The 24,987-nt window shown below is 45.3% G+C and overlaps 1 protein-coding gene across 4 annotated transcripts in view; it reads right to left on the bottom strand.

Moving 5' to 3' along the window:
- LOC128340334 (structural maintenance of chromosomes protein 6-like) overlaps positions 1-24,987 on the bottom strand; it is an 81,682-nt gene that overhangs the window by 5,843 nt on the left and 50,852 nt on the right. For all 4 annotated transcript variants that reach the window (XR_008313612.1, XR_008313613.1, XR_008313614.1 and 1 more), the window contains exons 20-24: positions 20,825-20,995; positions 18,352-18,489; positions 13,518-13,663; positions 13,029-13,154; positions 2,736-2,841 (exon numbers count right to left, since the gene is read on the bottom strand). Coding sequence is in view for 1 of the 4 variants with exons in the window: in XM_053285325.1 (XP_053141300.1) it covers positions 2,736-2,841; positions 13,029-13,154; positions 13,518-13,663; positions 18,352-18,489; positions 20,825-20,995 (687 nt within the window). In the remaining 3 variants the exon portion in view is untranslated. The remainder of the gene's footprint in view (positions 1-2,735; positions 2,842-13,028; positions 13,155-13,517; positions 13,664-18,351; positions 18,490-20,824; positions 20,996-24,987) is intronic.

Genomic DNA, 24,987 nt, shown 5'->3' with positions numbered 1-24,987 from the left:
GGTGCTCATTGTGGGGGCTAAGAATCTGAGGAGTGAATTAGATCTTCCTGTGCTGGATGGGGTTACACTTCCCCAGAAGGAGCAGGTGCACAGCTTGGGAGTACTCCTGGAACCAGGCCTCACCCTGGTTTCTCAGGTGGAGGCCATGGCCAGGAGTGCTTTCTAACAGCTTTGGCTGATTCGACAGCTGCGCCCATTCCTCGAAGAGGATGACCTCAATACAGTGGTGCACCAGCTGGTAACCTCCCAGCTTGACTATTGAAATGCGCTCTACGTGGGGCTGCCTTTGTACGTAGTTCGGAAACTTCAGTTAGTTCAGAATGAGGCAGCCAGGTTGGTCTCTGGGGTAACCTGGAGAGACCATATTATGCCTATTTTGAAACAATTGCACTGGCTGCCAGTATGTTTCCACGCAAAATACAAAGTGCCGGTTATTACCTTTAAAGCCCTGAACAGCTTAGGCCCTAGTTACCTTAGAGAGCGCCTTCTTCTGCGTGATCCCCACTGCACATTAAGGTCATCTGAGGAGGTTCATCTCCAGTTACCACCAGCTCGTCTGGTGGTGACTCGGAGGCGGACCTTCTCTATAGCTGCTCCGGGGCTGTGGAATGCGCTCCCTGTGGAAATCCGCAATCTGAATTCTCTATTAGCCTTCAGGAGAGCCCTTAAAACATATTTGTATGGCCTGGCTTTCCAGGGTTTTAAAATCTATTTTAATATTCTAACCCGATTTTGGGGCTTTTAATCATTGTAATTGTTTAATTGCTGTTTTAAAATGTTTTTAAATTGTTTATTGTTGTTTTATTATTTTTAATGTTTTAGCTCTTACCCATGAATGGGTTCTTAGAACTGGGGGCCAGTTTGGTTTTGGGGGCATGTCTGGTTCAAAACTTGGGACTGCCTGAGCCAGCTCACATATCCCTAATAAGACTTACAAGAAGCTAGTCACTGTATCCACTGTGCCATTGGAAAGGCACGGTGGTTCTTTATCTTTCCCCTGCAAATGAACTCTAATTATCCACTTGCATTTGTTGCAGAATCTGCACCTGCCTTAAAAGAACAGAAGCCTAGATACTGCTTTTGTAGGTTTATTTTACTTATATTTTTATCCTGCCCTTCCTGCAAGCAGTTCAGCATGACATTCATGGCTCTCTCCTTCCATTTTATTTTCACAACCTTGTGAGGTAGACCAGGCTGAAAGATGGTGTCCATGGTACCCAGTGAGCTTCATAGCTGAGTGAGTTCTTGGACCAAGATCGTGCTGGTCTTGGTCCAACAGTCTAACCATGACAGCAAGACACAAGCTTTCAACATGCACTGATATGGTTCTTGAGGAGTTAAACAGGTACTTTATTAATGCTCACATGCACAGCTACTGCTTCACATGTTCTTGAGCTCAGTCCTGACTGTAAAAGAAAGTTATTAGCAAAGTTGTTGCTTTGTCTTTAGTCAAAATACACAACGAGGAACCAGCAATGAAACGTTTGTATCTAATGGTGGCTGTAATTTTTAGCCTACTTTTCAATAGGCTTATGAGATCACGCGGCATTCCGTGTGTGTCCCCCAACCCCAACGCCATCAACTTCACAATGCCTGGTACAATAGGAACCAAATCGGGTACCGTTGTAGGGACACCTCAATGGTGTAGTTTGTGATGATGTCATTCACCCCAATTCAAGATGGCAGACGTGTAAACGTTTGAGTGGCACAAGTGGGCTAACTTCTGAACTGCCTAACTGATTTGGACCAAATTTAGTCCACTTGTAAGAACAGTGAAAGGAAAGTAGGAAGATTAGTTCTTACTAGAACTTGTTCTGTACTTGTTCCTTTGAAGTTACATGAAGGCAGCAGTTTAGAAATCCCCAAACACTTCCCCCACACACCCTTCCATTGCAGTTGCTGATAATTTATTTGCAGAGCTGCTATAATGGCTATTCATACAAACTGAACCAGGGATGGTGAGGATCAGTATGAGCACTTGCTTCCACAATAGCACTTCCAGTATGAACCATATACCTGATCATACATAGGATCCAATAAGCTCACATAAACTGTGGGCCCTCTCTCATGAGGAGGGACCTGGGTGGGAGGCTGCATGGGGAGGAAGGCTGCAGAAGCTTACCTCCCCTGCAGATTGCCGGGTCCCAGATGCTGGGTGCGCGGATTGCACGCCCAGCCGATCCACGGCTGCCCAGGTAGTGCAAAGCTGTGGGGGCCGGGACACAATGTCCTAGCACCCAGAAACCCCACAATACACCATGCGAGAGCACAGTGCATTGTGGGTATCCCCCAGCAACAGCTGGGCGCCCCTCGGTGTCTCAGCACAGGCTGAAAGCAGCCACTGATGACATAGTGTCAGTTAAACAGGGTTAAGGGAGTGCTTGCTCCCTTATCCTCATTTAACAACTGGGCTTCATGACTGGGTCTGCCATGAAGAGCTGCACAGCTCCTGGTGGTTCTCACAGACAGCCAAGCCCAAGCTTGGCTACCTTAGCCCTGTCTTAGCGGCTTGTGAGAACCGCCTCCAAGTCCTGTGTGATCAGGCAGAAGTTCCACTTCCCATTGGAGGCTTTGTGGTGGAGAGGAGGAGCTCACAGAACTCCACTACTATACTATTTCAGTGCTGGCTGTTATTCTATGTACAAGGTTGAGGCTGGCATAATTTGAGAAAAGCCTTTGATCAAACTTAAAATTAAATATCAATCTGTTCAAAGAGAAAAGGCAAAGTAACTTACTGTAATTGAAAGCCTTTCAATCTTGTGGTCAAATTCTATTTTTCCAGAATATGATCGTTGACTTAACAAGGAGTTAAAGTAGTATTTGCATCGCATAGTTAGGTACCTTCAGAATGAACACATTAAAAAAAAATCTATGTCAAGAGATACTGAAAATGCATATTACAAAACAAACAATTAAAGAGGCCTATTTCCAAAACAAGGACATGGAAGTACACTTCATTTTTCAGTTCTAAACTTTACCCACAGAATTTCTACATTTGCTCCCAAAAAGATGAAGTAGTACCTCAAACGGCAAATATTCCCATTGAGGGAGGCTATCTGACTGAAGTGAATCTTGTGGTAGTAAAATTGCTTTGATGGCATGCTTAACTAATTTTAATTTAGTTTTAGAATGCAGCTAATTTGACACTCACAAAGAGATTACTTGAGAAACCCGAGAAGTCAACATTGCCATTAAACAGACTATAATGAAATCCCAGCCTTATAAAGTTGCACAACCAACTCCTTCAAAAAACCTGAAAACAGAGGCACAGTACCAGGCTGTTTCAAGCTACAGTATCTGTACTCTCATACTTTTAAAAAGGATGTAGGAAACAGGATTCCTATTTAGTAGGTAAAAGTAAAAGGAGTTGAGAAGGGATGGGGGTGGGACATTGCAGGTGTGTCCTAAAAGTTCTCAGCAATTACTGCATCTTCAATACCAACAGGTAAAGTACGGCCTTCAGTCTTTACGTTCTTTCCACTGCCTCCAGAACATTTCCCCCCACTCCACCATTTTTTTGTGATTACGGTATAAGCACTACTTCTGCACTGGCGCTAGATCATGGTTAACACAAGTCAGGGACTTCAACCTCTGGTTTCAAGGGATATCCACTCTTTAGCATTTAAGAATGGAGAGGTGCGGGGTTTGGGGTTTTTTGTTTGTTTGGTTTGGTTTTTTGTTTGCTCAATAACTCAAGATATTCTTCAGCACTCTCTCAAGTCCTCCCTCAGAGGTGGTCATAATTCTGATTGCCATCACAAAAAACAAGGTATCCAATCCAACAGGACAATACTGGAGGAAAGAATCCTACAGATCAGAAGTCAAGAAACAGTAACAATTATTTCAGAGTCGGAGGGGGCTGGCCTTGTAAGCAATCTCGTCCAAGCCCCTGCTCAGTGCAGGAAATGAGGAGATAGACATCTATTGGGACTGACCCATCTAGCCTCTGTTTAAAGACCTCCAGCAAACAGCAGCCCACTACCTCCACTTGGTAATTGGCTCTACAATCAAAGTGTTCTTACCATGAAGGAGCTTCCCCTAAAGTTAAGCTGGAATCTTTCTCCTGCCTTCTGGGAAAGCAGAGAAAGGAGCATTGGTTTTCACTTACCGTGAAGGCTTCTTCTGGTTGGTGTTGCCAGGGACACCTCTGGGTTATCCTTTCCCACTAGCTCCAAGGCAGGACAGATTTGATTCGCCAATAGAGATTTGGCCATGCCTCCTTGGTGCTAGGGAGATAACCCCGCCCAGTTCTTTCATCCGAGAGAACAGATGCACACCAAGAATAGAACCAAATGTTAGAAAGGTGGAAACAGCGACAGGTACTAACATAAGGGACCTGACTGAATAAATCGTACAATACCAAGACCCTGAATTTGAGGCTGGAGACAGAGCCCCCATCGAGAAGAGGCCAGGAGCGCCAAACTGGGTGGGTCGAGGTGTCCCTGGCAACACCAACCAGAAGAAGCCTTCACGGTAAGTGAAAACCAATGCTCCTTTCTCGGTTGTTGTTGCCAGGGACACCTCTGGGACATACCACAGCTTGGCCAAACACGGGGCGGGTGCGCTCTGGCCTACTCCCGAGGGAGGACCCGCTGAAGCACCCTTCTGCCAAACGCGGCTTGTATGTCCGCGTGGGTTTCAATTTTATAATGCCTGGTAAATGTAGAAGGCGTGGACCAAGTGGCAGCTCTACAAATGTCCTGAACTGGTGCATTAGAGGAGAATGCTGCCGAAGTGGCTGCCGCCCTTGCAGAGTGCGCTGAGATGCCCGATGGTGGGGAGACATGCTGCACCTCATATGCCAATGTGATGCATGCCCGTATCCAGCGGGCGATTGTGGGTGCTGACACGGCAGAGCCCATGGACCTAGGATGGAACGAGACAAACATTTTGTCCGTGCTCCGAAAAGAGGCGGTGCGCTTGATATATTTCTTGAGGCATCGCCGGACATCTAGGTTGTGCCAAAGCCTTTCCCTCTCATGCGCCGGATGGGGGCAAAATGAAGGGAGGAAAATGTCTTGAGACTGAAGAAAAACTGAAGCGACTTTTGGTCTTACGAAGGGATAGCAATAGCAATAGCAATAGCACTTACATTTATATACCGCTCTATAGCCGGAGCTCTCTAAGCAGTTTACAATGATTTAGCATATTGCCCCCAACATTCTGGGTACTCATTTTACCGACCTCGGAAGGATGGAAGGCTGAGTCAACCTTGAGCCCCTGGTCAGGATCGAACTTGTAACCTTCTGGTTACAGGGCGGCAGTTTTTTTACCACTGCGCCACCAGGGGCTCTTATCCGGGATTAGTCTCACCGCTTCCTTGGAGAAGATACAGAATGACCTGTGTATGGATAGGGCTCTCAACTCTGAAATCCACCTTGCTGAGGTTACTGCTACTAGGAAGGCAAGTTTAAAGGAAAGTATCCTGAGCGGAATACTTGCAATCGGCTCAAATGGGGTCTTTTGAAGCGCCTTTAAAACGACATGTAAGTCCCACGACGGAAAATGGTGTACCGTAGGCGGAGACAACAAGGTTGCTCCCTGAAGAAAACGTTTCAGATGCGGGTAGGTTTGCCAAGTGTCTGACCTATTACCCGATATTAGGCCCACTAGGGAAGCTGCCTGGCGTTTTAAGGTGTTTGGACGCAATCCTATTTCCAAGCCATCCTGCAGGAACAGAAGGAGGTGGCGTAAGTTGGCGCTGCCCCTAGGAACGGAGTGACGGGAGGACCAACGCAGAAACATCCTCCAGGTGCATTGGTATATGCGGTTAGTGGAGGGTCTACGGGATGCCAACATAGTAGCAACGACCTTGTTTGAATAGCCAAATTGCCTTAGAGTTCGCCGCTCAGTCTCCAAGCGGCAAGCCTTAACCACCCTGGATCGGGATGTAGTACTGGGCCTTGGGAGAGCAGGTCGGGACGGACTGGGAGTTCCCAGGGAGGCTCCTTGGACAGGTGAAGGAACTCTGGGAACCAAGGGCGATGCGACCAAAACGGAGCTATTAGAATGGCTTGTGCCCGCAGGAGCCATATCCTCCTCAGGACCCTGGAGATCAGGGGAGTTAGTGGGTAGGCGTACAACAAGCCCTCTGGCCACTCCGTCGACAGCGCATCCGAGGCCACCACCGTTCGGCATGGAAACCTGGTCATGAACTGAGGTAGTTGGGCATTCAGCGGAGAGGCGAAGAGGTCGATCACTGGAATTCCCATTCTGCCCACGATTGCTTGGAAGGTGGCTGGATGGAGTGACCACTCTCCTGGCTGAACGTCTTCCCTGCTGAGCCAGTCTGCCAGAACATTCAGGTCTCCCTTCACGCGATGGGCTGTCAGAGACTCCAGCTCCCTCTCTGCCCAAGAGAGGAGGAGGACCGCCTCCTGGTGCAGAGATGACGAGCGGGTCCCCCCTTGGTGATTTGCGTGTGCCTTTGCGGTGGTGTTGTCGGTTTTCACCAACACGTGACGCCTGCGGATTGTTGAGTGGAAGGCGAGGAGAGCCAGCCGAATGGCACGACGCTCCCTCCAGTTGATGCTGTGTCTCCTTTCTGCGTCTGTCCACAGGCCTTGGGCCGTCAGACTGAGGCAATGGGCACGCCAGCCCCTGTCGCTGGCGTCCGTGGTCACTGTGACCCTGGGGGAGTCCAGAAACTCCTTCCCCTGGAGAAGGTGCACCAGAGAAAGCCACCAGCGGAGGGATGTCCTGACAGTGGGAGTCAGTCTCAACCTCACCTTCCTCCGCCGGGCGATGGAATGCTGGTGGGGGAGCAGGAACCACTGGAGAGGTCTGTAGTGAAGTCGGGCCCATGCAACTACCTCTATGGTGGCGACCATCAGTTCCAGGATTCTTGCCAGAGCTAGTAGCCAAGGGGACGGAGACTGCAGCACGCTCTGTACTTCCTCCCTGATCGTCACGAAGCGATCCTGAGGCAGGAAGAGCCGATCCTTCTCTGTATCGATGAGAACGCCCAGGTGACGAAGCTGGCGGGACGGGATGAGTTGACTCTTTGTACGGTTGACTACGAAGCCGTGGCGCTCCAGTTCTGAGAGAGTCACCAAGAGGTGTTGATGTGCTTCTGGATACGAGAGCGAATGAAGGAACAAATCGTCGAGATACCCCATAATCCTTACCCCCTGTAGTCGAAGGTGTGCCACCAGCGGAGCCAGCACCTTGGTGAAGACTCTGGGGGCGGATGAGAGGCCGAAGGGGAGAGCTGCATAGTGGTAGTGGAGGCCCGCATACTTGAAACGCAGCAGTCTTCTGCTCTCCTGATGAATCGGTATGTGTAGGTAGGCCTCTTTGAGATCAACGGACGCTAGGAGGTCTAGATGGTGCAAGGCCTCCGTGATTGATCGTAATGTGTCCATGCGAAAGCGCTCCCGCCTTACCCACTTGTTTACGTATTTTAAGTCCAAGACGGCGCGTCGGGATCCGTCTTTTTTGGGGACGGTAAAGAGAATAGAATAGACACCTCTCCCCTCCTGTGCAGATGGAACTGGTTCTATTGCTCCGATTTCCAACAGATGCGTGATGGCCTGGTACGTCTCTGAGTGCTTCAGTGCAGACCAAGACCTTGGAGTAGGGAGGAACCTTGGAGGGGGAGGGGCATCCAGCTCTATTCTGTACCTCGTACGGATGACCTGAAGAACCCAATTGTCTTTTACGGAGGACTCCCAGACAGAGAGGAAGTGACCCAGGCGACCCCCCAAGGAGCCCTGAGGGGCGTCATTGAGTTGATTTTTGTTTGGATGTAGAGGGCTGGGACTTGACGAACTGCCTGCCCCTATAGGAGGAGCGTTGGCGTCCCCAGGAACCACGCTGCTGCTTCGTGTCTCTGTCTCTGCCCCGAAAGGGGCGGGAGCCCCGAAAGGGCTGTGACTGAGAAAAATTTCTTTTAAATGCGCGGTCGGACTTTCGGCCAGCCAGAGGCATGGTTTTGCGTTTGTCGTATGATTCTACGAGGACATCCTTAAGGGCGGCCTCCCCAAACAGCTTAGTCGCGTCGTAGGGCACAGCGGTCAGGTTACTCTTCGATGTATTGTCGACTGACCAGTTTTTTAGCCACAAGTGGCGACGTCCCAACACTGATGCGGCAGCAACTCTTGAGGAGAATCTTACAGAGTCCAATGTCGCATCCGCTATAAAGCCCTGAGCCTTCTGCACCTTGACCAGTTGTTGCTTTAGTTTAACTGGATCAGAGGGCGTGTCATTAAGCAGATCATCCAGCCACAAAAGGGAAGCTCTCGCGGCTATAGAGGCTGCAGTGGCCGCTCTGGTGGACAACAAGGAGTTATCGTGCACCCTTTTAAAAGCAAGCTCAGCCTTTTTATCGGCTGAGTCCTTTAGAGTTACCTCACCATCCCGTGGAACCAACGAGTTGGAGACCAGCTGGGCGCATCGGTGCAGGGTGTCTTGAGCAGGTCAGATGGTTCCTGCTGGTAGGAATAGAAACGGTTAGTCACTGACATAGGCTTTCTATTAGCTGCAGGAAGTAGCCATTCCTGCTTCACCACTTCTGTGAATAAGCTAGGAAAAGTCTAAAAAGTTTTGCCTGCAGGAAGACTACCTCCCCTTTATCAGATGTGGCGGTATCAGGAGGCGTGCTCTGATGTAGCCCTATGGTTTTTAGAATTCGAGTCATTAGTGGATTATAGTCCTCAGCCGCAAATAGTCTTTGGGAGACCGAAACGGCCTCATTGTCCTCCCCTCCAGACCACTCTCCTTCCTCCCTGTCTAGAGGTTTGGAGTCTTGTGGCAGCCCTCCTGGGTTAGAAGGGCTATTCCCTGCGTCAGAATCTGAAATATCAGGAACTTTAGGTTTTACTGGTCTGGGATTGACTGGCATAGGATCCCCCGATTCATGCTCAGAAACCTCAGAGGAGTGAGGAGAGGAGGGAGCGTGCCTTGCTGGCTTTTGAGCCTTTTTAGTTTTGAGGTGCTTTTTCTTTGCCTTTGCCTTTTTAGGCACGGGGCTATCGTCTGAGCTGGAAGAAGAGCTTTTGGAGGAGGAGTCCCTCTTCCTTTTTAAATATTTTTTCTTCCCCTTCTTAGAAGGTTTGAGTTGGTACACAGTTTCTATAATTGCATTTTTAAACCACACCTGCCATTCGGGTGGTACTGATTTGGGAATGGCTATAAGATGCTTGGCAGCTGAAGGAACTGCAGTGCCTGAGCCACTAGGGGGCCCCAAAGTAACATTTACGGAGTCCAAAGGCTCCCCAGGCGCCTCTCGAACAGGAGATTCCACACACAAAGCTTCTGCAGAGTGTTGGCTGGGAAGCTCCAAAAAGGCAGCCGCCTCCTCCTTTCGAGCCATTATTTCCCTCTCCTCTGCCCTCTCACGCTCGTGCCTCAAGGCTATTTCTCGTATCTCTAGCGAGGTGGGAGGCAGATTAGTGCAAGGCAACCTTACAAAACGCTGGCGGTTGAAGCAAGTGTCTTCGTTGCCCGTCTGGCCACCGAAGCGCCTGTCTCGCGGCCCGAAGGCGGGAGAACAGCGGGAGGCCGAGAAGTGAGCGGCGCGGGCAGCTCTGAGGCGGCCGTCGCCGTTGCGGGCAGCGCAGCCGTATTGGAGGACGTGGCGGCGACAACAGAGAGCGCTGCTGCCGCTGGAACCGCCGGCTGGGAAGACGAGTGGTCCGCTAATGAGAGCGCTGTGGCCACTGAGGCTACCGGCGGGGAGAACGAGCGCTCGGGAAATGGCGGGCAGCCAACCTTCTGAGCAGGCAAGAGGGTTCCCTCAGGGTGTATCAGCCCAAGCGGCTTTGAAGTGCCGGGACCAAACGGCTCTTGGCGGGGTCTGCGTGGCACCAGTATAATCCTTCCCCTATGCTCAAACTCCATACAAGGGGAGCGAGGGGAGGGGGAGTGGAGGGGAAGACGAAGACAACAACAAAGTGGTTTTTTGGGGTTTTTTTTTTTAAAGGTTTACACGAAGGAGACAAGGCTGTGGTGATGGATGGGAAGAAAACACGAGGGAAAAACTCACGACAGAAGACCAGTTACAGGAGAAAACGCGGAGCTGAAAAGAGAAACGTCTGCCTGGAGCTGAGCGAGGACAGAAAGAACTGGGTGGGGTTATCCCCCTAGCACCAAGGAGGCCAAATCTCTATTGGCGAATCAAATCTGTCCTGCCTTGGAGCTAGTGGGAAAGGATAACCCAGAGGTGTCCCTGGCAACAACAACCGAGAACAAGACTTTCCCTTTCTGTGTAATTGTCCTTCAGGTATTGGAAGAGCACTATCGTGTCCCTCGCCCCACACCCCCATCTCTTCTTCTCCAAGCCAAACATATGCAATTCCTTCAACTTTTCTTCACAGAGTTCTTCTGGACCCTTGACCATCTTCACAGTCCTCCTCTGAATTCATCTCAGGTGGTGATAGCAGTAGTAGTAGTATCTTAGATTTGTATAGTATGTTTGTGTGTGAAAAGTGCTTCACATGTATCATCTTGATGCAATCCTTATAATCACCACTTTTCAAGATAAATGCATTATTCCCATACTGCAGCTGAGGCTGGGAGGGAATGGCTTGTCTAAAGCCACCTGAGTTCATGGCAGAGGTGAAACTAAAACAGAGGAAATTAGGATTCACAGATCAAGATGCTACACTAGCAGTTGGTCTACATCCTCTTGAAAGTGCAGCACCCAGATGAAGTCTGCCCACTGTAGAATAAAGCGGAACTATTACTTCTTGGGACTTGGAAACTGTGGTTCTGTTAATTCAGCCTAAAACTGCATTAGACTTCTGTGCAGTTTCAACACACAACTGATTCACATTCAGCTTGTGATTGACTGCAATCCCAAGATCCTTTTCACATGTAACACCATCAAGTCACTGATCTGACATCCTATATTTATGTATTTGCATTTTTTGCCTAAAGCCAGAATTTTGCATGTGAATTTGTTGAACAGCCTTTCATTAGAATGGAAAATTGGGCTGAAACTACCAAGGTCATTTTGAATTTTAGTCCTATCTTATGAGATGTTATCTTATCTCTCCCAATTTTGTCTCATCTGCATATTTGAAAGGTTTTCCATTCACCCCTTCATTTAGGTCAACTACTTTCAGTAAGCAGGTTATTTCAAAACCTATTTTAATTGATTACTAACTACTAGTAATCTTGTGGTAGTTTACTAGTGGTCTTATGGTAGCTTACTAGTGGTCTTGTGGTAACAAGCATGACTTGTCCCCACAGCTAAGCAGGATTCACCCTGGTTGCATATGAAAGGGAGACTAGAAGTGTGAGCACTGCACGATATTCCCCTTAGGGAATGGAGCTGCTCTGGGAAGAGCATCTAGGCTCCAAGTTCCCTCCCTGGCATCTCCAAGATAGGGCTGAGAGAGATTCCTGCCTGCAATCTTGAAGAAGCCGCTGCCAGTCTGTGTAGACCAGTGTTTCTCAACCACCGGTCCCTGGACCGCTGCCGGTCCCCGAAGGGTTGAGTGCCGGTCCCTGACTGGGAGTCAACCCCCCCCCTGAAATCAAGGGGCACACTTCCTCAATTTTGCACATGGCACGGAAGAGGAAGAGTATCACGGAGGCATGGGACCCTTCTTGTGCCTTGCCTCCACGTGCTGCTGAGATCTTCCTATAGCTATCTTATTCCCTATCTTTACAGCTTCAACCTGTATGCGATGCGGGGGCATGGAGGAAAAAGTATGGCAGTGGGCGCCACTTGAAGGGCTGCTGGTTCTTGCATGCTCATTGTTTGCAGCCAAAGGTTGGTTGATTGAAACCCAGCTGCCTGTTGTGGTCGAGGCACCTTGAGAGGGAACACTGTTTCCCTCTTGCATCAGTAGGGCTTGCTTGTATGTTTTTTTCATTGGCCCCATGTAGCTTTTGAATTTTTCCAATGGCCCAGCATCCCCTCTCCATTGAGTAATCACAAGCACCTCCACTCCAGACATACTGGAGACAAATTTGTTCACCCAGGCTTTTAGATTCAGGGGTTCTCAACCTTGGGTACCCAGACGTTGGTGGACTTCTACTCCCATAATCCCGAGCCATAATGGCCAAATGCCATTGTTGTTGGGGGTTATGGGAGTTTAACTGAGGGACCCAAGGTTAAAAACCCCTAATATTCAATGTTTGCAAAAGATTCCAAATTTAATTATTTTAATGCTTATATTATTTTCATTCTAAACTGCCCAGAGATGCAAGTTTTGGGCAGTATAGAAGTCTGATAGATAGATAGACAGACAGACAGATAGACAGACTTGAAACCCCTTTACTAACTGCTGGTCTGGGAAACTGCGCATGAAGAATGTAGCGGTCCTTGAAACTCTGCACGAAGAATTTAGCGGTCCTTGACTCCAAAAAGTTTGAGAAACACTGGTGTAGACAATACTGAGCAAGATGGACCTATGGTCTGACTCAGTATATGGCAGCTTCCTATGTACTAAAATTGTATCAAATAACACCTATAACAAAGAACTTTATAAACCTAATGCCAATACAGATACAAGAGTACCAATATAGATCAAATGCTGGCTCACTGAGAGAATATAACACAGCCAGACATTCAGATCTCTACTGATGGGAAATTATGAGAGTGTCAGGTATTGAGAAAAGTCATATAAAAATTGAAATAATTTATAAATACAAATTCCCTTTCTAAAAGCCAAGTATCAGAAAACATTGTGGATTGGATCTAAGCGGCATTCCATTGCTGGGAGCTCCTTCTGGGGGTGGAAGAACTACTCAGTTCAAACCCCTATAACATTTATAAGCAGTACTTAAGCAGCAGATACTGGAATGAAACACATTATTGTACTTTTCCATTCCATTCCATTCCATTCCATTCCATTCCATTCCATTCCATTCCATTCCATTCCTTCCTATTGGCTCATCAACACAAAACAGACAAATCACAGAAACTAGAAAAAATGGATCTTATCTTCCATTACAATTTAAGTGAGGGTGGATATGGGTTTGTTTATGTTCGTTATTTATCCAATTTGTATGCCACCTCTGGGCGGAAGCAACACAAACAAGATATATAAGCCAAGGAAACACAAGACTGTACCCACCTGCGAAATTGCAGGTATGTTTTATGTCTTTGCTTCATAACTTCATCCAAAAGTTTTGTGAATTTCTTCAAGTTTTTTACTTCATTCTCAGCATTCTGATACTTTTCTTTTGCTTCCTGAAGCTGCCTGCATGTCAACAAAAGATGTCAGGATCAGCCCCTTTAATTATGCCCCAAAGCAAACTGGTAATCAACAAAGCTATTGGCAAGATACAGTTCCTCCTGGAAATAACCAGTCAGTAACCTTTCAGCTATAGCTAGTTTTTGAAGAGATACTGCCTTTTCATTCACATCCAACACTATATTTAAAAATTTAGCCTTAGCCACAGAGAAACAAGTTAAAATCTTAGCAATATTCAGCAATGAGGAAACACTGCCAGTCTCTTTTACATTTAAGATAACAGAGATGAACAGAAATTCAAGGAAGTAGAAGAGAGAACATCCTTTCATAAACACACACAAAAGAGAGCAAAAAAATTATTATAAATACCTTATTATTTCTTCTCTATCTCCGGTACGCTCTCTTTCTGAATTTATTTTATCCCTTAAAATATTTATTTCGGTATCAAGACTCTTAATGGTTCTATTTACTTCTATTCGCTCTGGATGAATTTTTGAAGCCTTTGCAATAATTTCCTAAAGAACATGTTATATTATGGCAAAAATTAATTTCCATTCATTCTCTGCAATATCATTTTATTTTTATACTTTAAACTGGCAAAACTGGGGTTGGTTTGCATGTGCACGCTTTCCTTTTCTTTACAATAGTTCTCAACAATAGAAGTTCCCTGTCACAGTATGATGGCGGGGGCGGGGGTGTGTGTGTCAATACAATGCTTAGAATGATCAAATCACTTCACATAGCCTATTTACATACCCTCATATTCATGCAACAACACTGTATGACAAACTAGTATTATCCCCATTAGGATAATTGCTTAACATTGCCTAGTGAATTCATATCCAAAGTGAGATAGGAAAAACGGGTTGTTTAACTGTAACTAATGATCCCGAAGTGATCTGAGAGTAGTCACACAACTGGGTCTGTTCAGTAGCTGAACCAATAGGACTCTGAAGCTCCATTTGACACTCTCACTCCGTCCCACGCATGGCCGTTGCAAAGGGTGGTTGTTCCTGGACAACCTCCTCATCTTGATAAGGTGAAAGATTAAAAACCATATGCAATGTTAATTCATACCCCCTGAAGCAGGGAGGATGGATGGGTTAGGTGAATACCTCCAGATCACTCAAGGATCATTAACGACAGGTAAGGAACCTATTTATCCTTGATGTGATCCTGGCTATATTCACACAACTGGGTGATTAGTAAGCTCCCCATTTTAGGTGGAGGTTACAGTTTGTGGCTTACCTTTTTTCTTTTAAAGACAGGATTTGTTTTAATACAGAAGGACCTTGTTACTCACGGATCCAGCATTCAGTTTCACATATCTGCGGTTGGGTAATTAGCACCTGATCTCTGTATACGAGGGAAGAAAATGGGGGGTGGGGAGTACCACCCTTGTGTCTGTCTGGTAAAATTAGGATACAATCGATCTTGTGGTGCATGATCTTGTTCACCACTTTCGTGATGAGTGGAATTGGTGGGTACATGTAATACAAAGTCCTGTCTCATGGGAGCATAAATGTATCTCCCCGTGATTCTTTCCCTATGCCTCTCCATGTGCAGTATTGGTCGTAGTTCCTCTTCTTCGAAGATGCAGAAATCTCTAGAGTTCCTCAAGTGCCAAATATGTCCTTCAAATATTTCGGTTGGACACTCCCTTCATGCATATTTGATCTGGTGATCTCTTGCCTCAGGTTGTCCGCTTCTAAGTTCTCTGTTCCTCTGATGTGTACTGCAGTGGGGTGAATCTGGTACTCCTTGGTTGTTGACATATTCTGTTGCAATGGTGTTGTCCATTACAACCTGGACCGCCTTTCCTAGTAATAGTACTTAGAAGATTTTCAGCGCTAGGTAGGAAGCTAAGAGTTCCAATATGTTTATATGTAATTGCTGTTGCATTTCCCTTAACCTCCCTCTCACTTGGGGTGTGTGTGGGGGGGCAATGTGCTCTCCACGCTGTTTTCAATGCATACGAGGTCACTATCACCTCTGGAAATACAGGTTGAAATCGCATCCCTGTGGTCAAATTTCTTTCATCCTTCCACCACAGGAATGATTCATTTATTTTCCATGGAATGGTCAAGAGTTGTGACTGACCCCATTTTGAAAATCAAATGTCCCTGAAAACCATAGTTGTAGGGGGTGCATAATTAGTTTCGCACCTAAAATGGCTGCAGTGCAGGAGGCCATTAGTCCCACTAATATTTGGATTTTGTTTTGCAGTTCGATGTAAACATTGTAGTGCTAATTCCACCTGCTGTCCTTTTTTTGTCTATCTTTTTTCCTGGTAGGAATGCATTGTTTCCCAGCACCCAGTATCAAACCTACAAAAAGTATGGATTCCGTAGGGTTTATTTTTGAGTTCTTGTGGTTGATCTTTATTCCCATTTGGTGCAACAAAACCATCATGTCCACTAGATGTTGTTGCAATTTGTGTTGGGAATGAGTTGTCAGTAACCAATCATCCAAGAATGGGAATATTTCCATCCCTTTGCCCCTCAAGCATGCAACTGCCATACATTTTGTAAAACACCCTCGAGGCAGCTGAAATTCCGAAGGGTAGCACTTCGTATTGGTACACCTGGTCTCCCACAGTGAACTGCCGGGTTTTTTTGTGATGTGGATGAATTCTGATATGGAAATGTGCATTCTTTAGGTCTATGGTCACAAACGTCTCCTATCAATAATAGACATATGGCTATTATTGAGATAATTCTGAACTTTGTTTTTTGTATGAATTCATTCATTGCTCTCAAATCCAGGATCGGGCGGATACTCCCTTTTTTTGGTGTTTGAAAATACCTTGAATAGAATTCCACCCCCTGCCGTAGTATGCAGCTTGACGCGAGGCAGGGTTGTACCCCGGCCCTTTAGAGGGACACAAGGACTGCCATCTTGACTCCCATGCCACGTGTTGTGGGTTAGCCAATGGGACCTCAGGAGCGGCTGCATAACTGGCCGGCTCCCGGTCACTTGCCCTCAGTTGCTTCAGACTGAGCACCCCTCCCTCCTGTCCCTGCTTCAGTGAAGGTTGTCCGGTTGCCTTCAGGGGCCAAGGAGGAATTTTTTGGGTCACACCTAATTGGTTTTGGCCTTCGCTTTTCCTGCCTACTTCTCACTGAAGTTGTTTATAGGACTGTCATTGCATGTTTGGTCAATTTGCCAGTGAGTGCGGGTTGATATAGGCTGACTTGATTGGTGTCTGACTGGAGAACCATTTAAGGCTAGTGGGCAAGCCGAGGAACAGGCCTTGCAGCCCTTGGGCTGGGATCCACCCCTACTCGGAGGCTAGCTGGAGTTTTATGGCCTGGGTGGATGGGGCTGGTTGGCTTCCCCCTTAGCAGGGTTAACACCTTGCGGTTGTTAGGAAGTCCAGATTTAGTCTGGGCTGAATTAACACCCAGTCTTTTGCCCAGTTCTAGGCTGTCCTCTTTATGAAGCTGACCTTTAGAGAGGGTCAATGCACTTTAAATTGTTATGCCTCATTGCAGGTTATGTAGCATTGACTAATAAAAGTGGCCCTAGTTCATCCAGTCACACGCATCTTGTCTTTATTGCGCCTGGGTGTGTAATGTGTTGTGCAATGTGTTGATTCTGGGGAACATGTTCTATATGGTCCTTTCCCAACTATGTTGTGACTTCCTCCAATAGAGTTGGATGGGCATATTTTATACCTTGAAAAATTGTCTCAAGAAATTCAATGGCACAACTGTTCTGTATGCTGCAAAGTACCCATTTGTCAGTTATTCGTTTCCACTTTGAATAGTGGTTTGCTATTAATGGGACTTCTATCACAAGTCTATTGGGGGGTCTCTGAGACATCAAAGGTTTTGTTTATTGCCCTCGTCCTGTTTTGAGTGAGACATATTCTTTGTTCTAGGTGTATAGAGTCCAGTTTGATTCCTCCCTGTCTTTCTGTACTCTCTTTTGTCTTTGCTTATTGTTGTTTGTACCTCCCATATGGTTGGTTAGAGGTGTATATTTGTTTTTGTTTTCAAGCACAGTTTTGTGTCATCAGGATAGCAAACATTTTAACTGTCAGTTTAGATTTCTTAAGTTTCTCTAGAGTTCCATCTGTCTCCTTACTAAATAGACCTTCACCTTCAAGAAGGGAGATCTTACGAATACGGGTTGCGATGGTATTGATGTTCCCTCCAGGATTGTTCAGGCTTGCAGTTAAACATTTGGTTTCTATCATTATCAGTTGGTGACCTTTGAGGATTAGGTGACATCAATGGTGTCTCTGGAATTTCTATAAGTTTATTATCATATCCCATCTCCTCTCTTATTGAATAAGCTGCGAGTGGGGAATACTCTCTTGAATGAATTGTAGTTCTTGGCATACAGAGAGAACATTGCAATGTAGAAAATGACAAACAGATTTTGCATGTGTTTGTCTTATGTTTTCCCCAAGACACAAAAGACAGAAGTCGTGCTCGTCTGAGGTAGGAAGTTTTGCCCTACATTTATTGCATCTCTTTAAAGTTTTGCGACCAGTCATGAAAGACTAAGGTTAGCTCTGTAAACTGAGCAAAGCAAATAAATTCAATCTTTCTCACAGTTTCCCCAAGTACTTTGAGAACGGAAATTCTTGATTACTTGGAGCAAGTTCCGCCCGATGCAGCTAGAATAGTGGTCGGAAAGGAACTGAAGGAAAGGATGCTCCAACCACACTTTCCAACAGACATGCACAAATGTGGGGCAGAGCGAGAGCATTATGTGGAGCATCAGAGTCCTACCAGTTTGGCTACTGCGCAGGTGCAGACCCAGTTGTGGGAATACAAATCGAGATCACATCAAGGATCTAGGGATTTCCCAGTTCACAACTCACACTATTAGCTATTACACTAGCTCTATGAATTACAAGAAACTCAAAAGATTAAACAAGTAACACCTATACTAAATGCATAGTTTGGTACTACATTTTTAAAAAATCAAATAGAAACTGGGAGGGAGTGGCAATCAGGATGGGGACTATAGGTGTATAGGAAGCGAGTATTTAACCCTTGCTTGCAAATGGCTTGATGAAAATCACACCTCCAAAGTTATTATTAATCCTGGAAGGAAAGTTCCATTGTCCCTGATGTCAACACCATAGACATGTAAAGAAATGAGTTCGAGTGTCAGCATAAGTATCCACATATATACCCCCATTTAGTGAGCAAAAAAAAAAAAAAAAATGAACAAAATGTATGTATACCATTAATTCCTTCTCTTTTGTAGCTAGATGATTTTTAATTTTGTTTATGGATTCCAAGTGTTCTCTCTCTTTCCCCTCATAATGTTGCATGTGATCGCTACTGCTTTCCAGTTCATAGTCCGCTTGATTTAATCTATCCTGTTAAGAACAAATCAATATGAAATATAAACTGATTACAAGAATAATGAAATGGCATCCAAACTGGAAGCTTCAACTGAAGCTGATAAATTAAGTGGTGATTCTCATATACAGGTGAAACTCAAAAAATTAGAATATCGTGCAAAAGTTCATTAATTTCAGTAATGCAAATTAAAAGGTGAAACTGATATATGAGATAGACGCATTACATGCAAAGCGAGATAAGTCAAGCCTTAATTTGTTATAATTGTGATGATCATGGCGTACAGCTCATGAGAACCCCAAATCCACAATCCCAGAAAATTAGAATATTACATGAAACCAATAAAACAAGGATTGTAAATAGAACAATATCGGACCTCTGAAAAGTATAAGCATGCATATGTATTCAGTACTTGGTTTGGGCCCCTTTTGCAGCAATTACTGCGTCATTGCGGCGTGGCATGGATGCTATCAGCCTGTGGCACTGCTGAGGTGTTATGGAAGACCAGGATGCTTCAATAGCGGCCTTCAGCTCTTCTGCATTGTTTGGTCTCATGTCTCTCATCCTTCTCTTGGCAATGCCCCATAGATTCTCTATGGGGTCCAGGTCAGGCGAGTTTGCTGGCCAATAAAGCACAGTAATCCCATGGTCATTGAACCAGGTTCTGGTACTTTTGGCAGTGTGGGCAGGTGCCAAGTCCTGCTGGAAAATGAAGTCAGCAACCCCATACAGCTCGTCTGCGGAAGGAAGCATGAAGTGCTCCAAAATCTCCTGATAGACGGCTGCGTTGACCCTGGACTTAATGAAGCACAGTGGACCAACACCAGCAGATGACATGGCTCCCCAAATCAACACAGACTGTGGAAACTTCACACTGGACTTCAAGCATCTTGCATTGTGTGCCTCTCCATTCTTCCTCCAGACTCTGGGTCCTTGGTTTCCAAATGAGATGCAAAAGTTGCTCTCATCAGAAAAGAGGACTTTGGACCACTGAGCAACAGACCAGTTCTTTTTTTCTTGAGCCCAGATAAGACGCTTCTGACGTTGTATGTTGTTCAGGAGCGGCTTGACAAGAGGAATACGACATTTGAAGCCCATGTCCAGGATCCGTCTGTGTGTGGTGGCTCCTGATGCACTAACTCCAGCCTCAGCCCACTCCTTATGAAAGTCCCCAACACTTTTGAATGGCCTTTTCCTGACAATCCTCTCCAGGCTGCGGTCATCCCTGCTGCTTGTGCACCTTTTTCTTCCACACTTTTCCCTTCCACATAACTTTCTATTAATGTGCTTTGATACAGCACTTTGGGAACATCCAACTTCTTTTGCAATTACCTTTTGAGGCTTTCCCTCCTTATGGAGGGTGTCAATGATGGTTTTCTGCACAACTGTCAAGTCAGCAGTCTTTCCCATGATTGTGATTCCTAATGAACCAGACCGAGAGACCATTTAAAGGCTTAGGAACCCTTTGCAGGTGTTATGGATTGATTAGCTGATTGGAGTGGGACACCTGGAGCCTAGACTGTTGAACCTTTTCACAATATTCTAATTTTCTGGGATTGTGGATTTGGGGTTCTCATGAGCTGTACGCCATGATCATCACAATTATAACAAATTAAGGATTGACTTATCTCACTTTGCATGTAATGCGTCTATCTCATATATCAGTTTCACCTTTTAATTTGCATTACTGAAATTAATGAACTTTTGCACGATATTCTAATTTTTCGAGTTTCACCTGTATTTAGCAGGGAGAGAGCAACTGGCCCAATCCAACCCCAGCACAGCATCCCTCCTGTGGGCTGTTGTTGGTGCTCCCTTTTAGACACTTGTTCCCTTTGTGGACAGGGGACCATCTTATTTATTTTTATATTAAACCACTTTGGGAACTTTGATGAAAAGTGGTATATAAATAGTAGTAACAGTATTAAGTTGTTGCAACCATCTATCCACAATATGCACAATGAAACTGGGTAATAAGCAAACCAATAAAACCATATTCTTAGGAAGTTATTAATTCTAGAAACAAATACAATTATCTTATTCTTATTAAGATGATAAATGCAAAATTAGAAATAATTAGCTTTATAATTATTAATGTTTGGACCAATTCTGCTCACAGTGCAGGAACATCTCAAATTGCACAGAACTCAATTGGGAGTGAAGTAGAACAGTGCATTTTATTCACTAGATGTTCAGCTGACAATTATAACAGTAATATATTTGGGTATGCATAAATTAGATGAAGCAAACTCTACATTCATGCCACACTTTTCATATAACCAAAATCTTATTGAGTCTGTACCGAAGTGCTCTCTATCTCTGCTATTCTTTCACATTATACATATATTGTACCTTGACTGGTCCTGCTTCTTCCTCCACTTGATGAATTTTATCTTTAATTGCTTCAAATTTTTGTTCTGCCTCTTGTAGAATAATTTTCAGCTCCTCCTTTTTCTCTGTCTGCTGGAGTATATCTACCTTAACAGCCTCCATCTTGTTCTCGTTCTCTTGTTTTTCTTCTTCCTGTTAAAATGTTTCCAAATTCAAGATTAACACACATTATTTTCAAGTGTTTAACTTGAAACCTTGCTGAATGCACATTTGGTGTAAACTGTTGAGCTCATTGCTCTGTCCCCCCAGCATGAGGCCCAAATGACGCCGCCCACCTTCCTAGCATTTTATCTCTCATTCCTACCAGCCAGAGGAATCCAAGGTTGGGTTAATGTTGTGGTAGTTAAAGGGTACTTTTTGCACATCATTTCCATTTTACATTATTGGTAAAAAGGCAGTCTCAAAGATTAATAACCTCACTAGGGTTTGCAAATTTTAGTCTACAGAAACTCATGCCACAACAAACATGTTTAGTCTTTAAAACACCACATGACTCTTTATTGTAATAATTTCAACGCATTAAATTAACATTTGAATGTTCCAAAACAGTGTCTGAAGGCATTTATGGGCTGGCAATCCAAGTAAAATAACTGACTGGATGAAGTACTCCCTCTGGTGTGAAGTTTGGACCCAGCTTTGCTTCTGGAGAACTGAGTGGTGGCTGTGGCCAGGAGTGCCTCTGTACAGGTTTGGCTTGTATGCCAACTGCAGCACTTCCTTTGAAAGCTAATCTAGTTAGTACATGTGGACTTTGCTATCCACAGTGCTGCTATTCGAGGTTCTGTGTATCCACTGTCCCAAAATAGGCACCAACCCAGGCATACGTAGAACACGAAGGGTTAGGTTTTGCATATCGACCATGTCAGGGTAGCCGGAAATGATCTCGGAGGTCATTTCCAGTCCCCATTTGGGGAGCAGGAGCCATTTTGTGACACATTTTTTAAAAAAAAACATTTCTGTGACTTTTCAGAGGAAAATTACCAAGTTGGAACTTGTGGGCGGCATTCTTGGAAGGCTGGAAATCCATGGAGCACGGTAGTGCACTTTCCCCCCTTGATGTTCCCCCTTTTTTGCCCTTTCCTCCAGCCACCAGGATCCTATCTCCCATTGATACAATGTCCCGCTATCCATGGTTCTGTTATCCATGGTTCCCCCATCCCCCCTGCTAAAACCTAGGAAGGTAGGCTCTGCTGAAGAACCAAGACTTGCTCAAGTATGACTGGTGAGTATGTAGGACAGGGCCTCCTTTTTGATGATGCCTAGTCTCTTCCTCTTTTTGGGAGGTTTGTACTGTTGCTACATTCCTCCCAGCTTTGGGGATGGGAGAAATGGAGTGCCGAAGATATAGGATTAATGTTTGCCGAAGACAAACAGGTTGCTCACCTGTAACTTATTATATGTGAGTGATCTGTAGAAATTAATGTACCTGTGCAGGACCTTGCGTGTGGACTATTCAAGCTCCTCATGGTGATCACACATGTTGCCTCACGCTCAGTGTGACTGTTTATTTTGGCAGTTGGAGCACCCTTTCTTTGATTCCTGGATGACCACCTCGATATGACAGTCATTCCATTAAGTCTTCCATTGCACAGGTAAGTTTTTATCTGTTTACTCACTGCTGCAGGGAGGATGCGAGGGTCTTAAAGGTAAGGTAAAGTGTGCCGTCAAGTCGATTTCGACTCTGGGCACCCACAGAGCCCCGTGGTTGTCTTTGGTAGAATACAGGAGGGGTTTACCATTGCCTCCTCCCGCACAGTATGAGATGATGCCTTTCAGCATCTTCCTGTATTGCTACTGCCCGATATAGGTGTTTCCCACAGCCTGGGAAACATACCTGTGGGGTTGTACATGATTTCTAGACATTCATAAGACCCTCCAATCCTCTTCACAGCAGTAAGTTGTAAATACCCATAACCAGGATATTTAGCAAGCTTTACCAGGAGGAGGGAGCAGTAAGCTTTTGCAAAATTATCTTCAAGACTCCCTTTCCAAAATTAGCCTCCACATCAGAACATAGGTCAATTGTACAGTGTTTCACAAAAGGTAGCTCAGACAACCATGTTGCCACCTTACAGAATCCTCCATTTGGATTCCTGAGAGATGTGCTGCTGACATTGCATAAGCCCTAGTAGAGTGAGCTCCAATCGTGCATGGTGGTTCTACCTTCTGAACTTTGTAAGCTAAAGAGATTTAGCTGCACCAGCCAATGTGACAGGAGTTGCCTTGATATAGGATGGCTCTTTGACTTATGCTTAGAAGGCTACAGAAACTGTTTACTTTTACAATACTCCTTAGGCCTATCCAAGTAAAACAAGAGTGACCTCTGAACATCCAATGCATGTAAAGAAGTCTCCAGAGAGGTTGTATGGTTTCTGGAAAACATAGGCAGCTGTTAGACAGTGCTGGGGAGGGGTCAGCTGTCATGGTGCACACTAGCACCAACAATGTTGAGAAATGTAGTCGGGAGGCCAAGGAAGCCAAGTTCAGGCTGCTAGGTAGCATATTGAAGTCCCAGACCCCTAAGGCAGATTTCACAGAAATACTACCTGTTCCCCGTGTAGGGCCAGTGAGACAAGCAGAGCTGGGGGGTCTCAATGTGTGGATGAAACAGTGGTGCTGGGAAGAGAGGTTTAGACTTTTTGGGCACTGGGATACATTCTTGGTTCAAGTGAAGCCTGTACAAAGAGACAGGCTCTGCTTGAACCAAGATGGAACCAGAGTACTGGAGGTTAAAATAAAAAAGGTTGCAGAGCAGCTTTTAAAATGACACCTGGGAGATAGCCAGCAGGAGCTAAGCAGTATCCGGATCGGCAAATGCCGTTCCTTAAAGATGGGAGGGTGTAAATGCAAGGCTGTTAAACCAGAAGGGGACAGACTAGAACCTGATAAAGAGCAGACAGGAGGCTGTGCTAGCTGGTCAAAGAGATCAAATGGCCATATGAAAGGTAGCACATACCAGGTAAGAGATTCAGTGTATAGGCGCTTATATGCCAATGCCAGAAGCCTCTGAGCCAAGATGGGAGAGCTGGAGTGCTTAGTTGCTAATGAAAACATAGCTATAGTGGGCCTAATGGAAACATAGTGGAACAGTGAGAACTAGTGGGACACTATTTATTCTTTGATATAAACTCTACAGAAGGGACAGGGAGGGGAGCATTGGGGGTGGATTAGCACTGTATGTTAAAGAAGGGATAGAATCCAACAAGCTAGAAAACCTAGGAAGACCCGAGTCTTCCACAGAAACTCTGTGAGTGACAACTGAAGGCCCAAAAAGAAATGTGTTACTAGGGATGTGCTATTGTCCCCCTGACCAAAACACTGACAGTGATTGGGAGTTGTATCAGGGAAGAGTCAAAGAGACACAGAGGTGTAATAATAGGTGACTTAAATTGCCCATACACAGATTGGATAAGTTCACATTCAAGTAATGACAGAGAGGCCGTATTTCTAGATACGCTGAATGACTGTGCCATAGAACAATTGGTCATGGAACCAACCAAAGAGAAGGTGACCTTGGACTTAATACTGAGTAGTGCACAGGGCCTGGTGTAAGCTGTCAGTGTCATGGAACCTTTACACAACAGTGACCACAGTGTGATCAAATTCAGCATACAGTATATGCGAGGAGAGAATCAATAAAGAAGTCTAACACAGACACTTTGCATTTCAGAAGAGGAAACTTCTCTAAAATGAGGAGTTTGGTGAAAAGAAAAATGAAAGGGAAAATCATGAGAGTCACTTCATGCCAGAATGCATGGAGTATACTTAAAACCACAATACTAGAAGCACAGTTAGAATGTATACCAAAAAGGAGGAAAGTTATCCCCAAGTCCAGAAGGATACCACCATGGCTAACAAGTAAAGTCAAGGAAGCTATAAGGGGTACAAAACCTCTGTCAGAAATTGGAAGGCCTGCCCAAATAAAGAGACCAGAAAGGAAAAACTCTGGCAGAAGAAATGCTAGGATGTGAGAAGAGTCTGAGGAACATTTAGCAAAAAGGATCAATGGGAATAACAAAAACTTCTTTAAATACATCAGAAGCAGAAAACCTGCCAGGGAGACAGTTGGACTGTTAGATGATGAGGTTGTAATCCTAACAGTAGGAGTTGGAAACTTGAATGGA

Source organism: Hemicordylus capensis, chromosome 1, assembly GCF_027244095.1.
Source record: "Hemicordylus capensis ecotype Gifberg chromosome 1, rHemCap1.1.pri, whole genome shotgun sequence".
NCBI lineage: Eukaryota > Metazoa > Chordata > Lepidosauria > Squamata > Cordylidae > Hemicordylus > Hemicordylus capensis.
Note: the sequence above shows the minus strand (reverse complement) of the source record. Positions and strands in the feature narration are given on the sequence as shown.